The sequence below is a fragment of the Corylus avellana genome, chromosome 7 (genome assembly GCF_965113065.1).
Source record: "Corylus avellana chromosome 7, dhCorAvel1.hap1.2, whole genome shotgun sequence".
In the NCBI taxonomy this organism is placed as follows: Eukaryota; Viridiplantae; Streptophyta; class Magnoliopsida; order Fagales; family Betulaceae; genus Corylus; species Corylus avellana.
In genome coordinates, this window is record NC_142496.1 from 22,757,063 (window position 1) to 22,779,513 (window position 22,451).

The 22,451-nt window shown below is 37.7% G+C and overlaps 3 protein-coding genes across 3 annotated transcripts; 1 reads left to right on the forward strand and 2 right to left on the reverse strand.

Annotated features, from left to right (window-relative positions):
* Positions 1-949: 949 nt before the first annotated feature.
* LOC132185067 (glutamate receptor 2.9) lies at positions 950-4,669 on the reverse strand. Its single transcript, XM_088518678.1, is given in 6 exon segments — positions 950-1,370; positions 1,525-1,681; positions 1,683-1,876; positions 1,983-2,280; positions 2,387-3,660; positions 4,330-4,669. Coding segments are annotated over 6 exon segments (2,232 nt in total). The 5' UTR covers positions 4,607-4,669; the 3' UTR covers positions 950-1,338.
* A 1,115-nt stretch (positions 4,670-5,784) lies between these two features.
* On the reverse strand, positions 5,785-8,114 carry LOC132184585 (uncharacterized). Its single transcript, XM_059598273.2, has one exon. It carries the CDS (start codon positions 8,047-8,049, stop codon positions 5,926-5,928), a length of 2,124 nt encoding a protein of 707 aa, XP_059454256.2. The 5' UTR covers positions 8,050-8,114; the 3' UTR covers positions 5,785-5,925.
* Positions 8,115-11,837: 3,723 nt separating this feature from the next.
* On the forward strand, positions 11,838-18,766 carry LOC132183620 (chloroplast processing peptidase). Its single transcript, XM_059596979.2, has 6 exons — positions 11,838-12,626; positions 16,548-16,610; positions 16,701-16,769; positions 17,060-17,146; positions 17,961-18,028; positions 18,610-18,766. The coding sequence occupies exons 1-6, from the start codon at positions 12,399-12,401 to the stop codon at positions 18,674-18,676; spliced, it is 582 nt and encodes a 193-aa protein (XP_059452962.1). The 5' UTR covers positions 11,838-12,398; the 3' UTR covers positions 18,677-18,766.
* Positions 18,767-22,451: the final 3,685 nt, after the last annotated feature.

Here is a 22,451-nt window from a genome sequence, read left to right on the forward strand (position 1 = left end):
TCAAAGTCTCTCATATTAGTGTATTGAACTTTTATTTTATTTCAGTTATTCCATTCCGTTAAGATTTTTTATTTAGGGTTTAGGGTGTAAAATACCTAAAATGCCCTTATTTTTTATTAATTTTTTTTTTTTTTTTTTTTGAAAAAAAACTCTTGATCTGTGGATTCACCAATGAATCTAACACACCCGTATTGTGACCCTTTTATTATTATTATATATATATATTAAAAACAAAAAAAGACAGGTGACCTGTGGAGGGTCACCTGGTGGCCCACGATGGGTTACCAAGGTGATCCGCTGTGGGTCACCAAGTGACACTCCGTGGTTGGTGGGTCAATTTTTTTTTTTTTTAATTTATAAATAAAGATAGATTTGGAATTTTTACAAATTTTAGGGGTATAAAGTTTTTGAAAATTTTAAAAAATTTAAGGGGTATATTTTGATTTAACTGCAATATCTAACAGCAGTGAGGTATTTGGAACTAAAAGAAAGTTAAATACACCAAAGTGAGAGACTTTGAACATTGAGTGAATATTGAAAAAAGCGCGTAAGTTCATGGAGGATAAGTGAAGTTTTCCCAAAAAATTTTTTTTTTTTTAATTGTTACTAGGGACGGACTGATTGAAAAATGAAGTGAATAGTATTTGAGGGTGAGAGAGTGTTTGAACAAACACCCAACCAGTCCCCCTCCCTCAGTCCCAGCCACTTGTAGTTCACATGATGAAGTGTAGATGCTATATAAAAATGTTGAATTTTGTAACATGCATTTAAATTTTTTATTAACATTTTAAATAGTATCAAGCATCCGGTTTGGTTCCAATATTAAAAGAAAAATAAAGTGAAGAAAAAAAAAGGAAATGAAATGAACTTAGAACTATAGTTAATTTCCGATCAAATATACACTAATTGATCTAGTGGGAAACACCTTGTATAGCAACACCAACAGAATTTTGCTCCATCTTATTGAGTTCTTCCGCAAGGTCTTTTGCTTCTGGGACAACAAAGCTCCTTCTTCCTCTTCTGTACCGAGCTTGAAATTTTACACAAGTTCGAGCAAGAAATATTACTGCCCACATCCAAACTCTATTATCTATCAATGTTGCTGGCATGAAAGGCATGTTCAGCTGACGTTCTCGCGCTAAACGCACCATGGTTATTAAGAATGCAGCTGCAGAAAAGGCACCTGAAATGCAAAATAGGCTGTAGAAAGGCTCAGGGCCTAATTCTATATCACCGTTCAAAGCAGTTGAAGAGGAGCAGTTATTAGAGGAGAGCAAGTATTTTTCTAGCCTTTGCATTTCCCCACTCTGTGTCACTTCAAGGATTGCCTTGGAAATATCAGTAGCCAAAGGAGAACCCTTTGGGAAAACCTGAGATATGAAACAAAGAATGCGCGTATAAGAAGTCTAAGGTTTGAATTTCTTTGAGTGTAAATAATTTTTTGGAGCCACGATTGCGGCGAAACAGAGGAGCTTACAAAGCCAAAGCCGCCGAGATTGAAAGTGGGTCCTGTTGTGGTGTAGCCCTTGCAGAATTTCGCAAGGAAAACTTTAGCATGTGGGACAACAAAGAAAGCTGCTGCAATGTCCCCTCTTTCAAAGGCTTCTGGATATTCATTTATGGAATGAAGGCTCCTGATATTCTCCGGCTTAAAATGTAACACATCGATTAAATATCTTACAAATAAAAGAATTCCCATTACACCCAACTGCTGCATTTGTTATCTGAAGTGTCTCAATATCTTCCACAGACGGTTTAAACCGAGAAAGAGTGATTTTGGAAGTGAGGCTTGCTGTGAAACTAGCTGACACAATTAGAATCACAAAAAACCATGGCGCCAGAACAAAACGAGATAAACTGCTCCGTATTGGTTCTCCTGCAGAGTGCAAATTAATGTAATGAAGCCATACTTAAAGCTTTGCAATGAAAGATGCTACTGTTAACTCAATGCAACTCAAATCTTATAAATGGTGGAGACTTACTTTGTACAAAGAACAGGACAGTGATGGAAAACCAAAGCATAGTTCCGAAGCCTTCAAATTCAGGGTTAGTTCTATGTTCAATTAACCAAATTACGAATCCTACAAACAGGTGCATAGCCACCATCAGCAGCCACATTCTTTTTGTAAAAACTGTGATGAATAACCATGTCTCCTTCAGCTTATCTGGTTTTATGGTAACTATCATGACAAGTCCAGATTCAACATACGGCTGTGTAAATTCAGCATAATCAAATCGATATGCCATTATTTCTGTATCACCAACTGCTGCATCCAAACCCTATTTCACATATCAATATTAATAATAAAAGTGGCATGCCATTAGTAACAACAGAAGGCAAATATAAGCAAACGTAGTAACAAAAAAAAAAGAAAAAAAAAACTACCTTGAAGTAGACCTGTTTCACCATATTATTATATGAATCATAGAATGGGACCAAAACATAAGGCAATTTATAGGGGAGACGCTTCACAGCTGCTTGAAACACTTCAATTGAAAAACCTGTGATGAATGTTCTGTTCAAGTCCTGCTCATAACTCACTCTCACGAACTGATTGAAGGCACCCATGGCAGGAACCCCTATTTTCAATGGTTTCTCCTCATCACTGCAACTCCATCCCTTTGGAATTGTTTGAAGACCACCTGGCCAAAATATTGGGCCTAATACTTCCATGTTATCATGTTGATCACTGACATTCTTTGAGAAACCAAATTCTGGCGACCAGAAAGCTATCTCCCTGTAGCTTTTGCCAACCACATTAATGATCTCAAAAACTGGTAATTCTGATAATAATGTATCATTCTTGAAGCTCATCTTCCCACTTAGACCTTTGAAGTTACTAGACAAAATTCTTTCAAATAATTGCTCAGATGTAAGTGATTTTGTAATGGCCTGAGCAATGGTCCAAGCTGTATCATAAGCCCTGAGCGCAAAAATGCTTGGATTAGCATTCTCTTCTTCTGGGTACTCTGATCCATACTTCTTTCGGAATTTCATTTTAAATTGCTTGAAATTTTCGCTGGAAGACACAAAACTTGTTTTGAAACCAATTACGCCCTGCATGTTATATGTAACAGAAGAATCAACAGAATCAAGAAGGCTTGCAATCTCATCACTTACAATCCATACATAGCCTTTTTCCATCATACCCATCTGGTTTGCCTTGTCGAAAAGCAAAATAGCCAACTCTAAAGAACACTGAACAATTATGAATACCCTGTTGCTCTTGCTCCGCAGCTTCTTGAGCTCTTCCTCAATGATTGCTTTTGGGTCTAATAGATAAGAAGACAGAGAGGGTAAAGTTGAGTGGTGCTCAATCCCTGAGCCATCAGCTCGAAGGAAATCAGAAAGGAGGGTCAATGTTCCTAGTTCAGTGGAAAAATCGTTGTTGTTTTCGTAAATTGTTGTCACCTTTCGCCACCTGAAGTGGCCAACAATGGCGGCAATACACTTCATGTGGAGGGTGACATCGTTTGCCATTTGAATGGCAAATGGCGGTTGAAAGGGTACTACTGGTGGGAGTAGAGCCGGTGAATTTAAGGATAGGATAGGGATATCCTCAGTGGTTTTACCAATGCTGTCGGATACTAGAGCAATTTCCTGTATTGTCAGTGTTCCGATAATGGCTTGCACTTGTTTGCTTTTACTGAGATCAATTGCTGCAATAAAAATTGAAAAAAAAAAATCACTATGTAGTTTCACTTTATTAATAGAGTTTCTTCCAATTCAATTTAAAGGGAAATTTTGTTTCAAGCATAGATTTAGAGTTGGCTATAATTAAGTGAATAAGTTAAAACCATAAACATTATATATTTCTATGATCTTATTAAAAAAAACTAGATAAGTGAATCTCAACTCTATATCATATATAGATGTGACCTCAAAATGTTTTTTTTTTTTTTTTTGACATGTCCGCGCAAGGAGGGGGAGAGAAATTCAAACTAGTGACTTCCGCTTTATTAAGCATGGTCTCAACCAATTGAGCTATCTCTTGGGGACGTGACCTCAAAATGTATTATTCTGATTGAGCATCAACTTGTTTGTCAATGAAATCCTAAAAACCAACTTAAACTTGGTTTGATTATAAGATAAATGAACATAAATGATTTGTTCATTGAGAGAGGTTCTCACACGACACTAACTAAATGGATGGTCTCACATGGTATGCCGTTAATTAACAGGACGGTAAATTTACAAATGACGGGGATTTGAAGTTAGACAAAAACTTATAGACCCAGTTGTCGAAATAAAAAATAAAAAATAAAATAAAAAAAAAGAGATTAAATTGGAATAATCATATATCTCATTGAGAAGCTAGAAAAGTTTACCGGCAGAAGTTGCTTGTGCCGAATTTCCATGGGAATCTTTAAGTTGCAAAACCAGCTGCTTAGAACAACTCAAACGAAGCAAATCTTGGACGGCCAAATCCATGGCTACTTTCTGCTCCCTGCCCACTCGACAATTATAATAAAAAACAGCACCTACACTTGCAACCATTTTTGTTGTTGGACAGTTGTTGTCTCCTTCAAGAGCCATAGATTTTGATGCCACCGTTAATAGCAGCACCAAGAAGAATGAAAGACCAGGAGACATTTTGCATTCCATGGATTTTTCTCCTTCGAGAGCGAAGAAGATGGATGATGAAATTGATAGGAGACTGAGTGATTTGAGTTTTGATAAAGAGAGGAGATTCAAACTCATACAAAGGAATACAAAGACTAATCTAACGGTTCTTCATCGAACGAAAGAGTTGACTTCGGAATCTTGAACTAAATCTTATTTGTATTTTCCCTTGTGTTGACTTTATGATTGCACCATAATTCACGGAAGTCAAAAATGCACATTATAAAACATCGATCATTGACTAACAAGCACACACATGGAAGAACAGAATTGAAGCAAGTGAAGAAAGAGATTTAGAGGAAGAAATGTATGGATTGACAAACGTTTTATTTCGAATCACAATACTAAATTCTCATAGCGATGATGAATCGGATGGCAAGATTAAGGAAGGTCATAGAATTAACAAGGTTGAAGAGTTGAAGATGGAAGGTGAAGAAAGTAGCAAAAGAGATGAAGCAGTGAAGCTGTCACTGGGGCTCACAACAGGGGGCTCTGCTCCATCAAAACTTCCCGGCACCTACCCAGGAAGCGTCGGATTCAATTCCAACGGTTCTGTCCTTCTTGAAGGTAAATTCTTTTCTGTTTTTTGTTGAATTTCTCTGTTAAGTATTGAGTATTCTTACATTACATATATTTTGTTGGGTTTCTTCTTTCAGGGGTAAAACTTGTGTTTGATCCAAGGCAGAAGGAGGTGTTTTTCACAGTAGATTCACAGCTGCAGCATGTAGTCCATTGCAAGTCTGAAGAATTTGGGACTCAATTGTACCCAATTCTAGCAGCAAACACACAGATTTTGGTTGTGGTTACTGGTTAATATGGGACAAAGTCTCTTCAAATACGGGCCGGCAAATGCACAGCGGACACCAAATCCTTGCTTCATACGCCCTCCTCTAAACTCCCCTGCTGCTGCTATGGGCCATGAAGACAGCAGCAATCTCTTCTCAATGACATTTGATTCCCAGAGCCTTCATGCATATGCAATCAAAGGCAGCCAGAACAGCACTAATAAACAGGCAAAATGTTCTGACCATGAATCTGAGGTGGAAGTACTTGAAATTGTCTTGGAAGACGGCCGAAGATCCTAAAACATGGTTTGACATTTTGCCGCATTGCGCTTTTACATATGTAATTTGATTGGGACACGTGACATTTAATGATAATTACATTGCCACATTGGTGATGGTATTTATTCAATCATATGAACATTTTGTACATAACACCAAAGGCAAAGGTTGCTCCTAGTCACATAATAGCGTAGCTTAGCTTACAAAGTGTAGAGATAAACATAAAAGAGATGAGAATTATGCAGCGTGACATTGAGGCTTGGCTGAGCCATGATTTGGCATCTCACTGAGCCAATGACAATCCTCAAACGCGCACCGTGGCCCAACTTTTACCCACTCCACGTCATTGGGCTTAATGTACATTGGCCCCCACGCAGGAGTCCCGTCCTCGAACGAATTATGCGTCAACCTCTTCAGATCAGAGCCGTCCAATCTCATCGTGAATATCTCACCGTAGGGCTGATACTGATGTGGGTTCGAGATTGGCTCAGCTGATATGCCCGCGTAGTCCGAAGTGAAAGCTATTGTTTTACCGTCCGGACTAAACGTCGGGTGGTTGGCCCTCCCACCGGACCCGCTCTTAAACAACCTCCTCAACCCGGTCCCATTCGGGTGGATCAAGTACAACTCGAAGCTCCCACTACCCGGGTCCTCCCGGTCCGACGAGAACGCGATCCAGTCACCATCCGGTGACCAACTACACATCGTGTCGGTCCAGGATCCCTCCGTCAACCTGTGGAGCCAACCTCTCTCCCCATCCACAGCGTCCATTATATACAGATTCTTATGACCCGAACGACCCGACCGGAACACCACCCATTTACCATTGGGTGAAGGGGAAGGAAAGGCATTGTTTTCACCGTTGGTGGTCAACTTTTTGAAACCCGGTTGGTCCGCCTCATCGACGTTGATGGAGATGACATCTACCTCGGTTCTCTCTGAGGCAAAAGTGGGTCCCGTGCTAGTGTATACGACCCCTTTCCGCACCGGGTCCCATGCCGTCGAGAATGCGGACTCGCCGTACACCTGACGCCGGTCAGAACCGTCCCTGTTCACGACGTAAACCCCCGGGAAATCAACGTACGCGATCCGGTCACCCGCGGGAGAGAAAGAAGGAAACGAACCGTCGATTCTGAAGAGCGATAGCTCGGGTACGGGGCTCTGGAGGTTCTCGAGTAACAGCTGGGTGCTTGCTCTTCCATTCCTTTCGCCTCTGCACCGGTGGTAACCGACCCGGCTCGAATCGGACGAGATGAACGGGTTCAAGTGGTGAGTCTTGGGCGACACGGGACGAGTTAGCTCCTTGAACTCTTTTTTCACGAGGTCAAACAACTCTATGTGGCGAAAATTCGAACTGGGTCTCCTCGTAGCCATAGCAATGAAGTTCTTGTTCCCTGGTGAGGTAGCTGGTGTGAACGCGTGGAGACCCGGTGGGGTGACTCGCTCAACCACCACTGACTCAGTAGAAACCGGTCCCTCACTCGGCAAAGTCGCTCTGTAAATACTCCACCACTTGTCACCACCTCTCCTATGGAAGTACAGAGTCGATTCGTCCACCCAGCACGGCCACCCGCCGTGTTCAACCAACTTCACCCGCCGAGTCCCGTCCCGAGTCAAGAAAACGTAGATGTCGGTGCTGAGCTCCTCGACGTCACCTTCCCAACCTATGGCTCCGTACGAAGCCACTGCTGTCCAAACCCCAGACGGAGACACCGCCGGGCTAAAGTCAGCGACACCGTGAGGGGTGAGCCTCTGAGTCAGACCCGTCGTTAACTCGGTCGAGTACACCGCAGCCGAACTCGTCCTCGGCTTGCCCGTATCCTCGTGAGTCGACACGTACACCAACAACCCCTCCGGGGTCAAACTCGGCCTGTCTTTCATCGAAATCCCATTCTCGCTCCGTGTAGAACCCAACAAAGGGATCTGAATCCGTTCGGGGACTTGGAGGGCGGACCTCGATCTGGTGCTGCGCGGAGCATCGTAAAAAACTTTGTCATAGTATATATGTGAGGTCCCGTTTCGCTCCGTGACGTAGATGAGCTGGATGGGAGCCGAATCGGTTCCGACCCGAGTCTGGATAACAGGCTGGTCGGACAAGAAAGATTGGAGGGAGGAGCTGGAAGGGAAGTGGCCATTGAAATTGAGCGATTCGCCGTCGGTGATTTGGATTTCGTTGGCGATCGAAGGTGGGTCAACGGCTGGGAGAGCGAAGATGTCAAAGGCGAATTCCGATCTGCTGCCAAGTGAAGCGAAGATGATGCTGGCGCTACTTGGGGATTCATTGGCCGCCGCTGCACATAATAAGGGCAACAGAAAATTGAGCCAGAAACAGAGATTGCGTTTGGTTTCCATAGTGACCATAGATAGTACAGAGGATCGGTGACACTGTCGAGGATCAGATCTGATGAAGCAGGTGTGGTGCAAGATAAGATAAAGCGATGACTAGGTCCCAAGATGACGGGGGCTGGGTCCCATCAATCTCACACGTGTGGATGTTGTGAGACGTGTGAATCTGGGTGGGGATGACTGGATATTTTGTCTTGGCTTTCATGGTGATAAAAGCCTGTACATATTATTTAGAGAAATGCTAAAGGCCCAACTTTTTTGCCCAACAAAAGTCCAACTTTTACCCTTTATTTTTTTTCTAAAAAAAAAAAAATGAAAAATGGAAAAAATGTCTGAAGCAACCCTATCTATTTTTGGCCTTTCTTTTATTTAGTATTTTTTTAAAAATGAAAAATAGTATTTTTCTTCATAATAATGACATTTTCTTGAAAAAAATGACATTATTATGAAAAAAATACCAATTTTCATTTTTTAAAAAATACCAAATAAAAGAAAGACAAAAAATAGATAAGGTTGCTTCAAACATTTTTTTCATTTTTTATTTTATTTTATTTTTAAAAAATAAATAAGGCAAAAGTTGGACTTTTGTTGGGCAAAAAAGTTGGGTCCCTATCATTCCTCATTTATTTATTAGCTAAGGGGTAAAAGACATTATTATTAGCCAACAAAATGTTGCCACGCTATCTCGAATATCGATATAAGACATACTGTTTTATTGGTTTTATATTTAGAGCTTCTCGAAGAAAAAACTCTTAAAATGGCTGATATTGGTTTCATCGTCAGGAATTTAAGCATATGGATATGGTTAATAAATGCATTAATTTTCATTTGATTAGATTCTTGAAAATGATTTTGAAATTAATGTTTTCAAATGTTTGGTTGATATTTAAAAATTTAAAATATATTTTTTTCTCGGTCTCTTCTTTATATTTCTCTTAAAATCAAGCTTCTCAAAATACCACAACCCAAATAATTACAACGGTGACAACAATAACAAGTTCATGTCGCATGGTGGGACATCTGATTGATGATGTCAAGCTAAATTTAAATGTTTTCTCTAAGTGGCAAGTTAACCATGCACATCGGGAGGGGAATAGGGTGGCGCATGATTTAGCAAGAATGACCCTTAAACAAGCCAATGATATTGTATGGAGTGAGGAGTGTCCATCTTATATCAGAGATATTATATTGATAGAGCAATTGCTCTGTCAATAATCCATTTAATGAAAGATTATCAAGTTTTGATTTAAGAAAAAAAAAAAACAAGTTCATGTCGTGATAACTAAATACGGAGATATTGACATTCTTTTTATGTTTTTTATGTTTTTGTGTTTTTCTAAAATTGGTATATTTTATAAAATCATCGTTTCCAAATTTTGCCTGCGGCCCTTGTTTTTTCATTTGCAAATCATCATACTCTCTCTAGGAGTAGGCAAATTAATCACCTACTAATTATCGACTACCTACCGACTGACACTTACTGACACCGCTTAACCAATGGCTAGTAGGCGATAGACTTTTTATATTTTCGACAAATTCAGTTTGGTAGGCAGAATAACATTTTCTAATCGAACCGACTTTGCCAACCAATTTTCCATTTCTTTGCTTACCGACATTACTGACCACCATTATCGACCGATATTACCTAACTGACATTACTGATCGCCATTTGGTAATGAAACAAAAAGTTGGTGAAAATTTTGACTTTATTGACAATGGCCATACGAAATGCGAAAACCCCATTTTTGTAACTGAATTATCCGACCCTCACCCCTAACTCCCTCTATTTCACTCTCTTCTTTTACACTGTTGTGAATACATTTGTGAATGTTGAGTTCTACGTTAAAAAAAATTTTTTATCAAATATCTCATTAAATCATTTGCGCTTCCCTCTTCCCCTTCCAAAGCGACATGCCATTTCATCACAGAAAAAAAAAAATAGCAGAAGTTCTTAGAGAACTTTTGACTAAAATTAATGAACATGGGTCGATAGAAACTTCCTAGAGAAGTTCTCTCAAGTGAAAACTTCTCTCGCTGGTCATCCATTTATACTCTGTTTGGAGGAAAGAAGAACCTTCCTCCCCCTTTCCTCATCCTCATATCTCCTTTAGTCCTTTATTAAGCTCATTCTGTCCGATTTTGTTGGCCTAGAGTTTTCTCTAGATCTTTCTACCTCTTACGAGTCATTATTCTTCACCTCCCAATTATTTATCCCTAATTCTCCCAAAATCGCAACCTTGGCCCCTCCTCCACCGCCTTGCTACCTCCTTCGACCACCTACTATGCCTCCTTCTCCTAGATTTGCTTTGGTTTTCATATTCGGTTTTTTCAAAGCTTGATCCCTAACCCTTAGTCAGCTTCGCCCGATAACATGTCTCATGCTCCTCCGTCTAGCCTTCACGTACCCCAAAAAAATAATAAATATGGCTCTAATACCATATGTAACGACCTCGCCCTAAAAGATATGATATTGTTCATTTGGGCCAAGCTTGCATAGTTTTATTATTGGGTTTGCCCCAAAAAGCCTCATACTACTTAGAGAGAGCATATTTCATATAAACACATTATCTTTTCTACATCTAGGCAATGTGAGACGTCACATGTGTTCCTTTCCATACTTCTTGGTTGTGCGGTCTTTATTACACCTTGTCAAACCGCCTTAACTAACAACCAATTTTCTTGGTGTTCGTGCAAAAAATCCATAGGGCTGCATCATTTATGTGATGCATTCCCTTTTAATTTATGTTTTCTTGCATAGTTTGATTGTATTAGGACTTACTTTGCCCTCTGTTGTTGTTTTTTTTTTTTCTTTTTTTTTCTTTTTTTTAAAAAAAATAGTAGGCCGAGAAGACCAATTGTGGCTATCTTATTTGGGCGTAACCATAATAGTACCTATCCGCTGAGAGCCACACATGATGGGTTTAGATCATGAGAACCATAAGCGTTCTCCTAAGCCCAACTGAGTCATAGTCTAACCTAACCCCACTAATGCATTAATGAGAATATAAAGTGACTAATACTAATGGCATATGTAGTGATTCTCCATTGCGGATATTCAAACTCACATCCTATTATATGCCCTAATTACTTGAAATTTTTTTTAAGACATTGAACCACCACCCTTGATAGTTCCTCTCCTCACCTTCCTCTTTTATTGTTGTTGTTTGCGGTTCGTCCTGCTCACTTAAAAAATAAAAAAAACTAATGAACATTAATCTCATACGTACATTCTCAAGTTTGAACTCATAAAATAGTCATAAAGTTTGGGATCTTTCGTAGAAAAACCATGGTTCTGTGAGGGTTTTGGGCAAACAAAAACAACATTACACTATACTGTTTATAGTTAAAAAAATTAAAAATGAAAATAATAATTGAGGTAAGAAAGAGTAATGCTGGTACCATCTTTTTATCATCTTAAAATCTTTATAAAGTTAATGTGATTTTTAAAATCATCATTGGATCAAAATTTAAGTGTGATCTATCTAAAATTTAAGTGTGATTTTAAAAACCATATAAACTCTTAGAAGATTTTAGGAGAATAAAAAGATGGTATTTAGTATTACTTTATAGGAAATTAAAAAAGTGATATCGAGAAAAGTGTAAAATTTTGTTTTGTAATAATTTTTTTATTTAAATAATAATAAAAAATAAATAATGTGATATAAAAAGTAAATGATGTGATTTAAAAGTGAAAATATTTTAATATCAATTTTTTTTTTTTGAAAAAAAAAAAAAGTAAATAGTAAAATAGATCGTGGTTTAGTTTAACGAGGAATGTGGTGTAGTTGTAAAGGACTTGGCCCAGTGAACGTCCCCAAGATATATGCAAACTTACTCAGTAAGTCACCAAGGAAGACCTGGTCAAATGTCGGAAAAAATTCCCATTTCCACCAACCCGTTCTCTCTCTCTCTCTCTCTCTCTCTGTGTAGAGCAATGGAGCTGAAGAAGAGCCTGTCATGGCAATTCTTATAAACCAAGAAAGACCCATTTAGTACTTTTGAGCACATAGATTTTGCTCTCACTTCTCTGCTCCTATTCCAATTTTTTCATCCGATCAGAACCCATTTCCTACTTCGTTTTGATTTCCAAGTTGAAGCTCCTGGTCGCTGGATTCAAACGGCGTTGTTTATTCACCTCCCATAATGTCACTCTTTTCAGTTCACTGATCCCACTAAAGATCTTCATCTTGTATAATGACTGGCTTCACAGAATCCGAATTCTAACCAGCCAATTCAAACCCCTTAAAAGCTGAAACCTACATTTCAATCTCTCCGCCTGTCTTTGTTCTGTTTTAGTTATTTAAATTCTCTCTCATCTTGTGGGTCATAATCATATTCTTTGTTTGTTCCCTCAAATTCTTGCAATGAGTTTCTTGAGGCCTTCTGCATTGTACGAGTTACTTATCACCTACTCTTCGCTCCGGTGGATGCCGTGCCAGAGCTGGGGGTTTCTCCGATGGCCGGGGCTGGAGGGGTTCATGAGGCTTTTGGTGGTGGTGCTTTTATGGTCTATGCTTTCGGAGATACGGCACATACCCTCGTCTTCCATGTACCCAACTCTTCGTGTTGGTGACAGGATCATTGTCGAAAAGGTAAAGTAAAGCTTTTGACTGTGTTGCTTCTGAGTTGATTTATTTATAATGACTATTAGTACAAACGTTTTGGGAGGTTTTGCTTCTGCATGAATGGAAGAAATTAGTGATTTGCATTGTCTTCTATGATATTTGTTAAGGTGGATGGCCATACACTATAACGATCATAGCTTTAGAACTTTGATGAATGATTTTGCAATTCTACATTTAAACGTTGTAGTTCAATTTCCCTGTGACTCTGTGAGGTAATCGAACTTTGGTGGCAGTAGGAGATTAATTATCCTACTTGAGGAATACAAGAAATGAAATACTTCATGTTGTTTCACAGGTTGTGTACAATGAAGCACAATGAAAACAAGGAGTAGATTTTAAATGTCGTTATGTTGGATGCTGATTTTTCTTTGTGTATTTTCATGCAAACATCATCATTTACATGCTTCTTTCAGTGTGAGGGAATGCCTAATCTTGCAAGTGATTCCCCTTTGTGGTAGTGGACGCACCACGCTACTAGCAACTACCGCAAATGATGTCGAATCTATATTGTTATTTCTTTGTTATGCTTTCCTTTTTTAGGCAGCAACTGCCAATGCAGCACCGCTTTTGTGACTAACACTATCTCCACCATCATCAGAATCATCTATCATCATTATCTATATAGCCACTAGCATCTTGGAAGCAAGACAGGATTTCTCACTGACAAGCTAATCCAAAACTAACCATATCTATTAGAACTTGTGCTCTGCAAGATTGTAGTGATTTGTGTATACTTCATCACCAGTGCTAGGTTATTCCACTTCCATGGGCCATATTGAAATCTGAACTTCTTTTACAATTTTAGCTTATTTAACCAAACTTGGAGTGCATCATGCTTGGCACAAAACTTCTCTTGCTAATTTGCATTACCTTTGTTGACCTTGTCAGGTGTTCCTCATCAGATTTAGTTGATGACTACCTAGTTCAGTTAGATACCTCAACTTGTAGCCATTTAATATATATATATATATATATATATATATATATATATATATATATATTTTCCATACCTGTAAAATTTTGATCGGGTCCAAATTCGACAGTGACTCACTAGAAGCGGATATACTCAGATTACATTTGTACCCTCAAATTAGTGTAACTGGAAATTTTGAGCGATATTGCTTGAGTTACTTTAAAAGAGTTCCCCTTTATGTCAAGGTTACTAATGCAGTATGGTGCAGCAAAAGGGCTAAGATTCTTCTTTAGTTTTCAATATATGGCTCACTGTACCTAAAATTATCATGATATGGCTGAATTATATGTAATGCTGATTGCTGTAAAAGGGGCAAACTTTCAACGAGTCCACAAATTTTATAAATGACAAGCTTGCTTGCCCTGCAAACTTGATGGTGACACTTTTTGAGTGTACAAATGAACGCATCTCATGGGAGTTTATGATCATTCTTCAATATGCCCATGTAGAATCAAAGTTGAAATATGAACTCTCTGGATATTTCTGATATGAAGGAATGACGTTTGTGTTGCTTCACCCCTGAAAATGACTTTTAACATGCATAACACATAGATTATAGTTTCAATTTAACAAGACTAGAATGCTAGCAGACTTTGTTTTCGGTATTGACTTACCTACACTTAATTTGAAGGACCGAGAAATTACTTATGATTGCCTAATTTTGTGAGTATGAGTTTGTCTATTGATACACCTTGTAATTTTCTTTCCTTGGGACTGAATAATGCATACTGTGAACTGAATGACTTTGAGTAGCACGTGATTGGACATTTTTCATTCTGAGCAAAATGCCTAACAATGCAAGGAATTTCCTCCCTTATGGTTGGATGGACTAAAATCCTGTCTTGGACTTGATCCTCAGATTGCCAACAGTTTAGTTACTCCTTCCTAAAACAGGCATGAAAAATATTCCCCACTGAAATTGAACTTTTGCTTCTTTACTTGTCAGCTTGCTTTTCTATCTAGCCTCGGAGAAACTTCATTTTTGTGACTTTTTTGGTGGGAAGCAGGGTTATATTTTTTCTTTCTAGATTTGTCATAAGTACCGATTTGTGGAAACACAGTGGGGTCACCTATTTGACTAGAAGGTTCAGCTCCAATTTAAGATAAATAAAAAGAAAACCAAGATAAAAATGAACGAACTTTTTGTATAATTTTTATGTTCATGTTGCAAGGACAAAGAAGTTTATTTTATAACATATCTCTATTTGTTAGATTGAAGAATAAGGATACAATTACCATCATAAATGGGGTATGGTGTACTTTGAACACCAGTGCATATATGCAAATTTCTCTTGATGGGGTAGTCTGGTCCCTTACAATAGGATATTGCAAAGTTTGTGAGATCTCTCTCTCCTTTTTTTTTACTATTAATTTAGGGGTGTTGGTCAAGTAGTCGATGGAATTGTTATATGAATCCAAATTAAGCCCAACAGATTCAGAGAAATAGTTTCACAATCCTTTGACGTTTAGAACTTTCAAGTAGAGTCTTTTTATGGTTGAATGACTTGCTAGAGTTCTGGTGTTTGTCAACTTTGGGTGATATTGAAAGCAGCTACCATCTATAAAGTTTCATCTTTGGTTTTTGGTAAAGCTTTGAATAAAAGGTTGGCAATTGAATATCTCATCTTTGGAAAAATGAACTATTCCAAAGACCTTGTGTTAGGACTCTATAGTCAGTTGACTATATGATAATTCATTATTTATATCAAATAGTGAGTGGGGGTTTTGCTTAGATTTGCTTGGCTAAAGTTTTAGGATAATTGGTAGTTTGACAAGATATTCTTATCTATCATACATCAAATTTAATCTTATAAGGGTTTTCGCTTAGAATTTTTGTCTTCTGTGGTCTAGGACTACAAGGATTCCTTTTGAGGTCCTCATTCTTGGTTGATCGCTGGCTCCTTGTGTCTCTGAGGAAAAAATATATATTTTTAAAATTTTTTCCTCTCCTGGTTGTATATCTTGCGGATTTTTCGATTTCAGGTTATCAAAGAAATTTGAAGCATTATCTGTTGTAAAAGCAGACAAAAAAGGTTTTGCTGGAATGGTCAGTAGTTATATACTTGCAGCTCTTATCTAAACAGAAGCTGGAAATTCAGTAGGTGGTGGTAATGGATACCCATTAAGACATACTTATATGAATAATTACTTAACCATAAGAGAAACGGAATCAATGTGAGATTATTTAACCAATTCTGCTGCATTCTGTCATCTCTCTTGTAAATGTATAGTGGCACACATGTTGCAGACCTCAAAGCATTAAAGCATGCCATGTATCATACTCCTAGTTCTCAACTCCTGAAAGATGCAATTAGTGAGAAACAATAAAAGATCAAATTTTCAAAGAGATACTACATGCCGGGGAAACAATTTTAGAATGTCTAAGTTAAACAAAGGGGAAAAAAGCATGGAATAGAAGAAGATATATTTCCTGAATGAATCTATTCTTTTTCATTTAACTAGTTCATATATTATTTGACTATTTTCAAGATGCACCTTTGTAATTGGGAAGAAGTGTTAATGAGGACAAGAATGCTTGAAGCAGAACAATTAGTTTGCTGTGATATAAAGAAAACTTTAAGAACCAAATGCGAACCCAGTGCAACTGATTGTAGATTAATGTAAGTGATCAAAAAGATTTAAGGGCGCAACAACATGTCAATTAAAACACCAATTTACTTTGGTATAAGCAAAATTTAGGTTTAAAAAAATCACATGTTTGTTCAATTGATCTATAATCAATAATCATCATTTATTGTTTTTTTCTTTTTTATTTTTTAACTAGCAGTTGCTATATATTATGATATTGAATGATATTAATGATCATATGGGTGATTATTTTCAGTTTTTCCATCACAATTAATCTTCATCAGTTCTAACTTTGACCACATTATGGTCACCTATTACTTCTTCAGGCCTCATATTATATTAGAAGTCCTGCTATACATGATATTGTGACATTCCAAGATCCAACACAGGTCTGTAATTATGGTACAAAAATTGCTACATGCCTGTGCTTTGTGGTTATCTTTTAGTGAAGTCTTATTATAGTCTTGGTTTGTCCACAGCAACCAGGAGATACAGAGCAAGGAGTTTTCATTAAGAGAATTGTTGCAAAAGCAGGAGATTTGGTTCAGGTGGAATGGCTTCTTAGACCCTCTTCATGCACATTATGCTTGAATTGTTACAAAAGCGAGTCCTTGCATGCTTACACTTAAGTAGTTATGTGGTAATCTAGATTTGGTTACTTAGTTAATTTTGAAAACCAAAAATACCTTTTTCTCACTCTTTACAGGTGTAACGGATTGCTTTATGTGTAGACATTGTGCATTGCTGACTAGTCAGTTGGATGATGGTCATCATCTTTTACATATCCTTCAAAATATAAGTAAGCAATACTCATGTCTGGGTTCCCAACGACTTGCAGGTCGATCATGGATGGCTCTACGTCAATGGAACTGCTCAAAAGGAAGATTTTATAGCAGAGCGCCCAACATACAAATCAATTTTAACTGTATGGTCCCTGTCTGTTATTACTTTGTGCTTCTATTTTACTTGCAGTCTTTCCAGCAGAACTAGTAATCAATCATGGAGGGGGGCAAGTAGTTGATTAAAAGAAAGTTTAGTGCAATTTAAATACAATTATTTTATATATTAATATGGATAGTTTTAATGAAATTAAAAAGATGATGATATCTGAAAATTATTTGAAAGTGTATTATTGTTAATCTGTCGTGTGACAACAAGATTAATATGTTCATTATAAGGGTTGTGGTTCAAAGAGAAAACAAATCTAACTTGGATGTTAGTTAGCTCAGCTAGTAAAGTCTATTTTTGTCATACGAGGGACAAAATTGAATCCTCCCTACATCAGGGGAGAAATGGGGAAAGGGGGTAGTGGTAAGGGAAGTGAGAGGCCTTTCTCAACTGTGTAGCCCATAGGACCAATGGGCCTCCAATGGGCAAAAGAATTAACTTTGCAACTATTAACGCAAAGATATGATATAACTAATGTCCATCCTGCTGCTTAAATAGAATCTAAAGTAGTTTCCAATTTTTTTTTTTTTTTTGTACGTTGGCCTATGAATAGTTTGTGGTCTTAAACAGTATTATGGGGTTGGAACACATGTTGTTGACATTAGTAGCCGAAAAATTAAGAAAGACAAAAAAGCGAAAAAGATAAGGGATCCGGCTACTGGGTTCGATGTGGGCTTCAGATGGTGCATGCTATGCTTGGTCTGCTGGTTTTTTTTGTTGTTATCCTCAATTGGGCTTATGATCCACATTAGTTGCTTCATAGCTAATTTTACCTATTTTGGGTTTTGCAGTATGTGCCTCAAGGTCATGTTTATGTCTTGGGTGACAACAGGAACAACAGTTATGATTCCCACGTTTGGTTAGTATACAAGTGCCCATTCTTCAATTCTTTTTCCTTTCTTTCCTTCTATTGGTGCAGGGAAAAATTTGGGGGGGGGGGGGGGGGGGGGTGGGGGGTGGGGGGGATCGGGTTGTTGGGGTTGGCTTGATTGTAGCAATTTAGACATATAATATGAGAGATTTCATATGAGACCCACTAGCCCAGTAAATAGCTGGGCAGCCCAAAATTTGTTTGGGCCGATAAGTCTCATATAAGGTCTCTTACATTACTTGTTTTAATTGCTAGCAATTCGGACAGATAATCATTCTTGATTCTTATCCGTCGGGGTTGTGCCTGGGGAGGGTAGGTGTAGGTGCTGATATTTCCTAGGATGTGCCAGGTGTTCTAGAATAAACTCCCTTTATAGGGGCATTTGATCTTACAATGCTCGAAAGGACAATGTCCTTCTCCATGGGGAGTCCTTTCTTGGATGCTGAGCTGGTGAATCACTACATTTTTTTTTTCCCATCAATACTCATTTTGGATAAATTATGTTTTTTTTTTTTCCTCCTTAATTTTGTGTTATTATTTAACCCATTCATGTCTTAATTGATGAACAGGGGACCCCTTCCCATTAAGAACATTGTTGGAAGATTTGTTATGTGCTGTTACAGACCTTCAAACTGATGACATGACAATGATGGAAGATGAGTTTTGGCAGATTAGGCGGGTACATTATCAGAAGGCTCTTTGTCTGGTTTACACGGTTGGAGTTCACTGCATCTGTGCCTTCACTGGCTAATTTATGCTGAGGAGATGTTAGTTTCTTTAGCCTTCTTATGCAATCATATTCATTTCGGCATTCATTGAAATATTTACATGATTTTTAAGCTGTTGGTACAGGAAGTGTCAAAAACTGAACATGTGAATTTACTTTCTCCTTAACAGTGTTATTTCTCTTTAATTAGGCTATCTATGCCTTAGATATGCACAAAAGGGGTTTCTACCATCTTTGAGCCCATCAACCGGTAGACAATAAAGAAAAGAGTAATATTGTTTAGCAGATTATTATACGACTATCATACAATTGGATGATGTGACATTGAAAATCAATATTTGAATCAACACTTGTAGCCTACACTAAAAGATTTGGGCATGATTTTTCATGTCATGTCATCCCAGTTGTATAGTAGTCCTATAGCAGTTGTATGCAAGCTCTTGAGGACTACAATCATAAAAATAATAATAATAATAATAATATTTTTTTTCTTCAAAAAAAAAAAAAAAAAAAAAAGCTTAGGGCATGATGGTTTGAGAATACCACCACTTGTGGCTTACACCAAAAAAATCTGGATTGGTGACAAGCTAACCAACAAGATGGTTTTGAAGTGGTGGAAGTTCTTGAATGCTTTGAAGTGGTGTCATCTCCATCAGTTAGGCAAAGAAACTTTCTCCAACTTTTTGGTAGGTGATTCTGCATATTGGCTGGATTCTATTGAGGTAGGCTCGTGAAATAATGGATACGGACCTGCACCCACCATTGAAGCTCAAGCTCGCAAGCTTACGCCTGTAAAGTACTTACAGTGCAAACAATGCACCCACCATTGAAGCCCAAAGCTCTCAAGCTTACGCCTGTAAAGTACTTACAGGGCAAACAAAAATATCTTGAAAAGGTGTTAGTTCAGCTTTCTACACAGAATTTGTGAAAAGAAAACAAAAAAAAATAGTCTAGGAATTGGACATTCTAGTTTCTTACTGTTGGGTATTAAGGAGACTGATTTGGTGAGAAGTAAAAAGAAAAATTTAAAAAAAGAAAAAGAAAAAAGAATTTACACGGTTTGGTAGTGTGCTTAGAATATTAATTTGATTTGAGCTGAGCACTATATATCAGCTTTTCTGCATATTACCTGAAATCATTGTCAGAAAATGCTCAAATTACATGGCTAAATATCCATCCTCAAACGTCAAATTTGCAACAGGTAGATTGTCATGTGAGTATGCATGGGACCCATACACAAATGAAATACCTTATGATGCCAACCATATCAAATTTGCCAAATTCCCAATCCCCTAAAAGATGTGATAGAACCTGTAGGTGTCAGATAACCCTGTCCAGTCTTTTATCACATTAAGTAGCCCATAATCCCAATATTCCTCCAATCATAGAAATGAAAGGATATATCATATTATACACCACGGAGAACTTATAAAATTGTCAAGTACATATTATTTTTAAGAGTTGTTGGTGAACGAATTAACAAAAGCGACTTTAGATTTCCTTACAGGAAGGAATTCTATACGCAAAAGAGGTAAAAGACGATAGAAGCCCGCCAATCCTAGAGGATCGGAAGGACTTCGATATCTAAATCAATAGGGGCGAAAGAAAGCTCTCAAATTAAAAGAGAGTATTAGTGATAATCTGTCGAATACTGAAAATGTATACCTTACGCCTTATATACACGCATATAGAGCTTTTTAGAGTCTTTTGGGTTATACTCGAGTTAAATACTAGTTGAGCTTGACATGAGGCGTGAGCCTTATTTTTAGGTGGGTATTTACTGGGTCTTATAAAAATTCCCTGAGCCTGCAGATGTGCCTTGCTTGAATTCTCTCATGGTGAAATAATTGAGCCCTAGAATAGCATTAAAAAAATTATATTAAAAAACCACGTACCTCTCACATACTATCAAAAAAAAAACTTGTATTTTTCTGCCCTATTATAATATGTTTACACGCCATAGACAACATGGGAAGTATAGCGCTGAATACAATATGGGAAACTTATGAGGAAGGCAGCAAGCCAAAACATACACCTCACATTTATTGACCCAACCGTGTGTGAGACACATGCATGGTGGTTATGACCCATGAGTCCATGACAAGAGAGGTGGTCCAACTCCAACCTCCACTCTCTGCCCCCACCCAACCGGGCCGGTTCGCCGCGTTTGCGTCAGTCAAACCCGAGTCGCAAGAGCACACGGAATTCCGACTAGTCCCCCTAAAATAGTCAACCACACAGACCCATTTTTTCAACCGAGTCGGTAACGAAAAAACTATAATAAAAAAGAAAAACGACGCCGTAGCCTACTCCTAATATTACAAAAAACAAAAAATACAAAAGAACAAAAAAGTCGCCATCGAGGCGGTGAGACTTGAGAGGTGTCCCTATTCCTAATGAGATGCGGAAAAAATGCGCCAATTACGATAGACTGCCATAGTTGACCGGCGCAGCCCATGTGGTCCTGTGTGGGTCCTAAGGCTGCGAAAAGATAATTGACACTGCTTATTTATCGTCCATTGAGGACGAAAAATTTGGGCGGTTCGATCGCGACCTCCACCTCGATCAAATTATCCCGTTCTCACTGCCCTACGATTGTGTTTTTTTTTTTGGTTCTAGTTTAATTATGTGTATCACTGAGCATGGTTACTGTTTTTGGAGTATAATAATTGGCAAAATAAATCACGAGTTTAGTTACTGATCATTTGTTTCTGTTTAGGATAATTTTTCAAGTAATATAATTGTTTCTCCCGTGGAGAGTGGGGCCGAGAGTTGTTGCTTGAACTGGGCTCTGATATCAGTGTTAAGTGATTTTTGGTTTCTTTCGGTTTCTTTCAACCCCAAAACTAGCTTAGGAGGTAAGAGTTTTTTTTCACACTTATAAACTGACTACTAGTTCGGATAATTCCAACAATCATTTTATTTTATTTTCCTTTCTTGTCCACATACGCGCATTGCGCTTTTCTTTTATATAGCATACAAAGGGTTTCTACCTTTTGTTAGCTTGTCCGCGTGGGTTGGTCTCCACATAAGAGGAATTACCCCAACAATAACTTTTGGTATTATTAACTTGATAATTCATAATTGATGAAATAATAAAGAAAGTAAGTATTTCATAAATTATCAACTCCAGTTGCTTAAGTTTTTGGGATATTTACACTAATTCAGATTTTTTATTTTTCATTATTATTATTATTATTTTTGCACCCTATGGAATTCTGAGATAGACCTTAAATATTTTCAAAAGAGAAATACTACGGTTTTTCCTGTGGTTTTCTTTGTATTATCTTGATCCCACGTGAATATTGTTTTCTCATTTTTTTTTTTTTTTTTAAAAAAAGTAAAATAAGTTTTTTTTAGAAACAAGAATAGAAGCACAAGAGAAGTGTAATACTCCTGTTTTCAAAATGAATGTTTTAGGGTTCTAGATAAGTACTCCAAATTATGATATAAAAGTGTACGTTACGGCCACATGCATACAGTTGAATATATACTTCCAAATATGACATTTTTTTTTCTTCTTCTTTTTCTTTTAAAAATGGCCTCTCTTAATTAACCTCTTGTATAATCAAATATTAAAGCTTAATTGGGGTTAAGATGATGGTTTATTAAGTATTTTAAGCAACCGTAGGAGTTAAGATGATGGTTTATTAAGTATTTTAAGCTTAATTGGGGTTAAGATGA

Bases quoted from the DNA above. Each gene is read 5' to 3' on its own strand.
- LOC132183620 (XM_059596979.2), top strand. From the start codon at position 12,399: ATGAGTTTCTTGAGGCCTTCTGCATTGTACGAGTTACTTATCACCTAC. The intron at 16,611-16,700 runs GTCTGTAATTAT...GTTTGTCCACAG, and splicing joins CATTCCAAGATCCAACACAG to CAACCAGGAGATACAGAGCA. The intron at 17,147-17,960 runs GTATGGTCCCTG...TGGGTTTTGCAG, and splicing joins CATACAAATCAATTTTAACT to TATGTGCCTCAAGGTCATGT.
- LOC132184585 (XM_059598273.2), bottom strand. From the start codon at position 8,049: ATGGTCACTATGGAAACCAAACGCAATCTCTGTTTCTGGCTCAATTTT.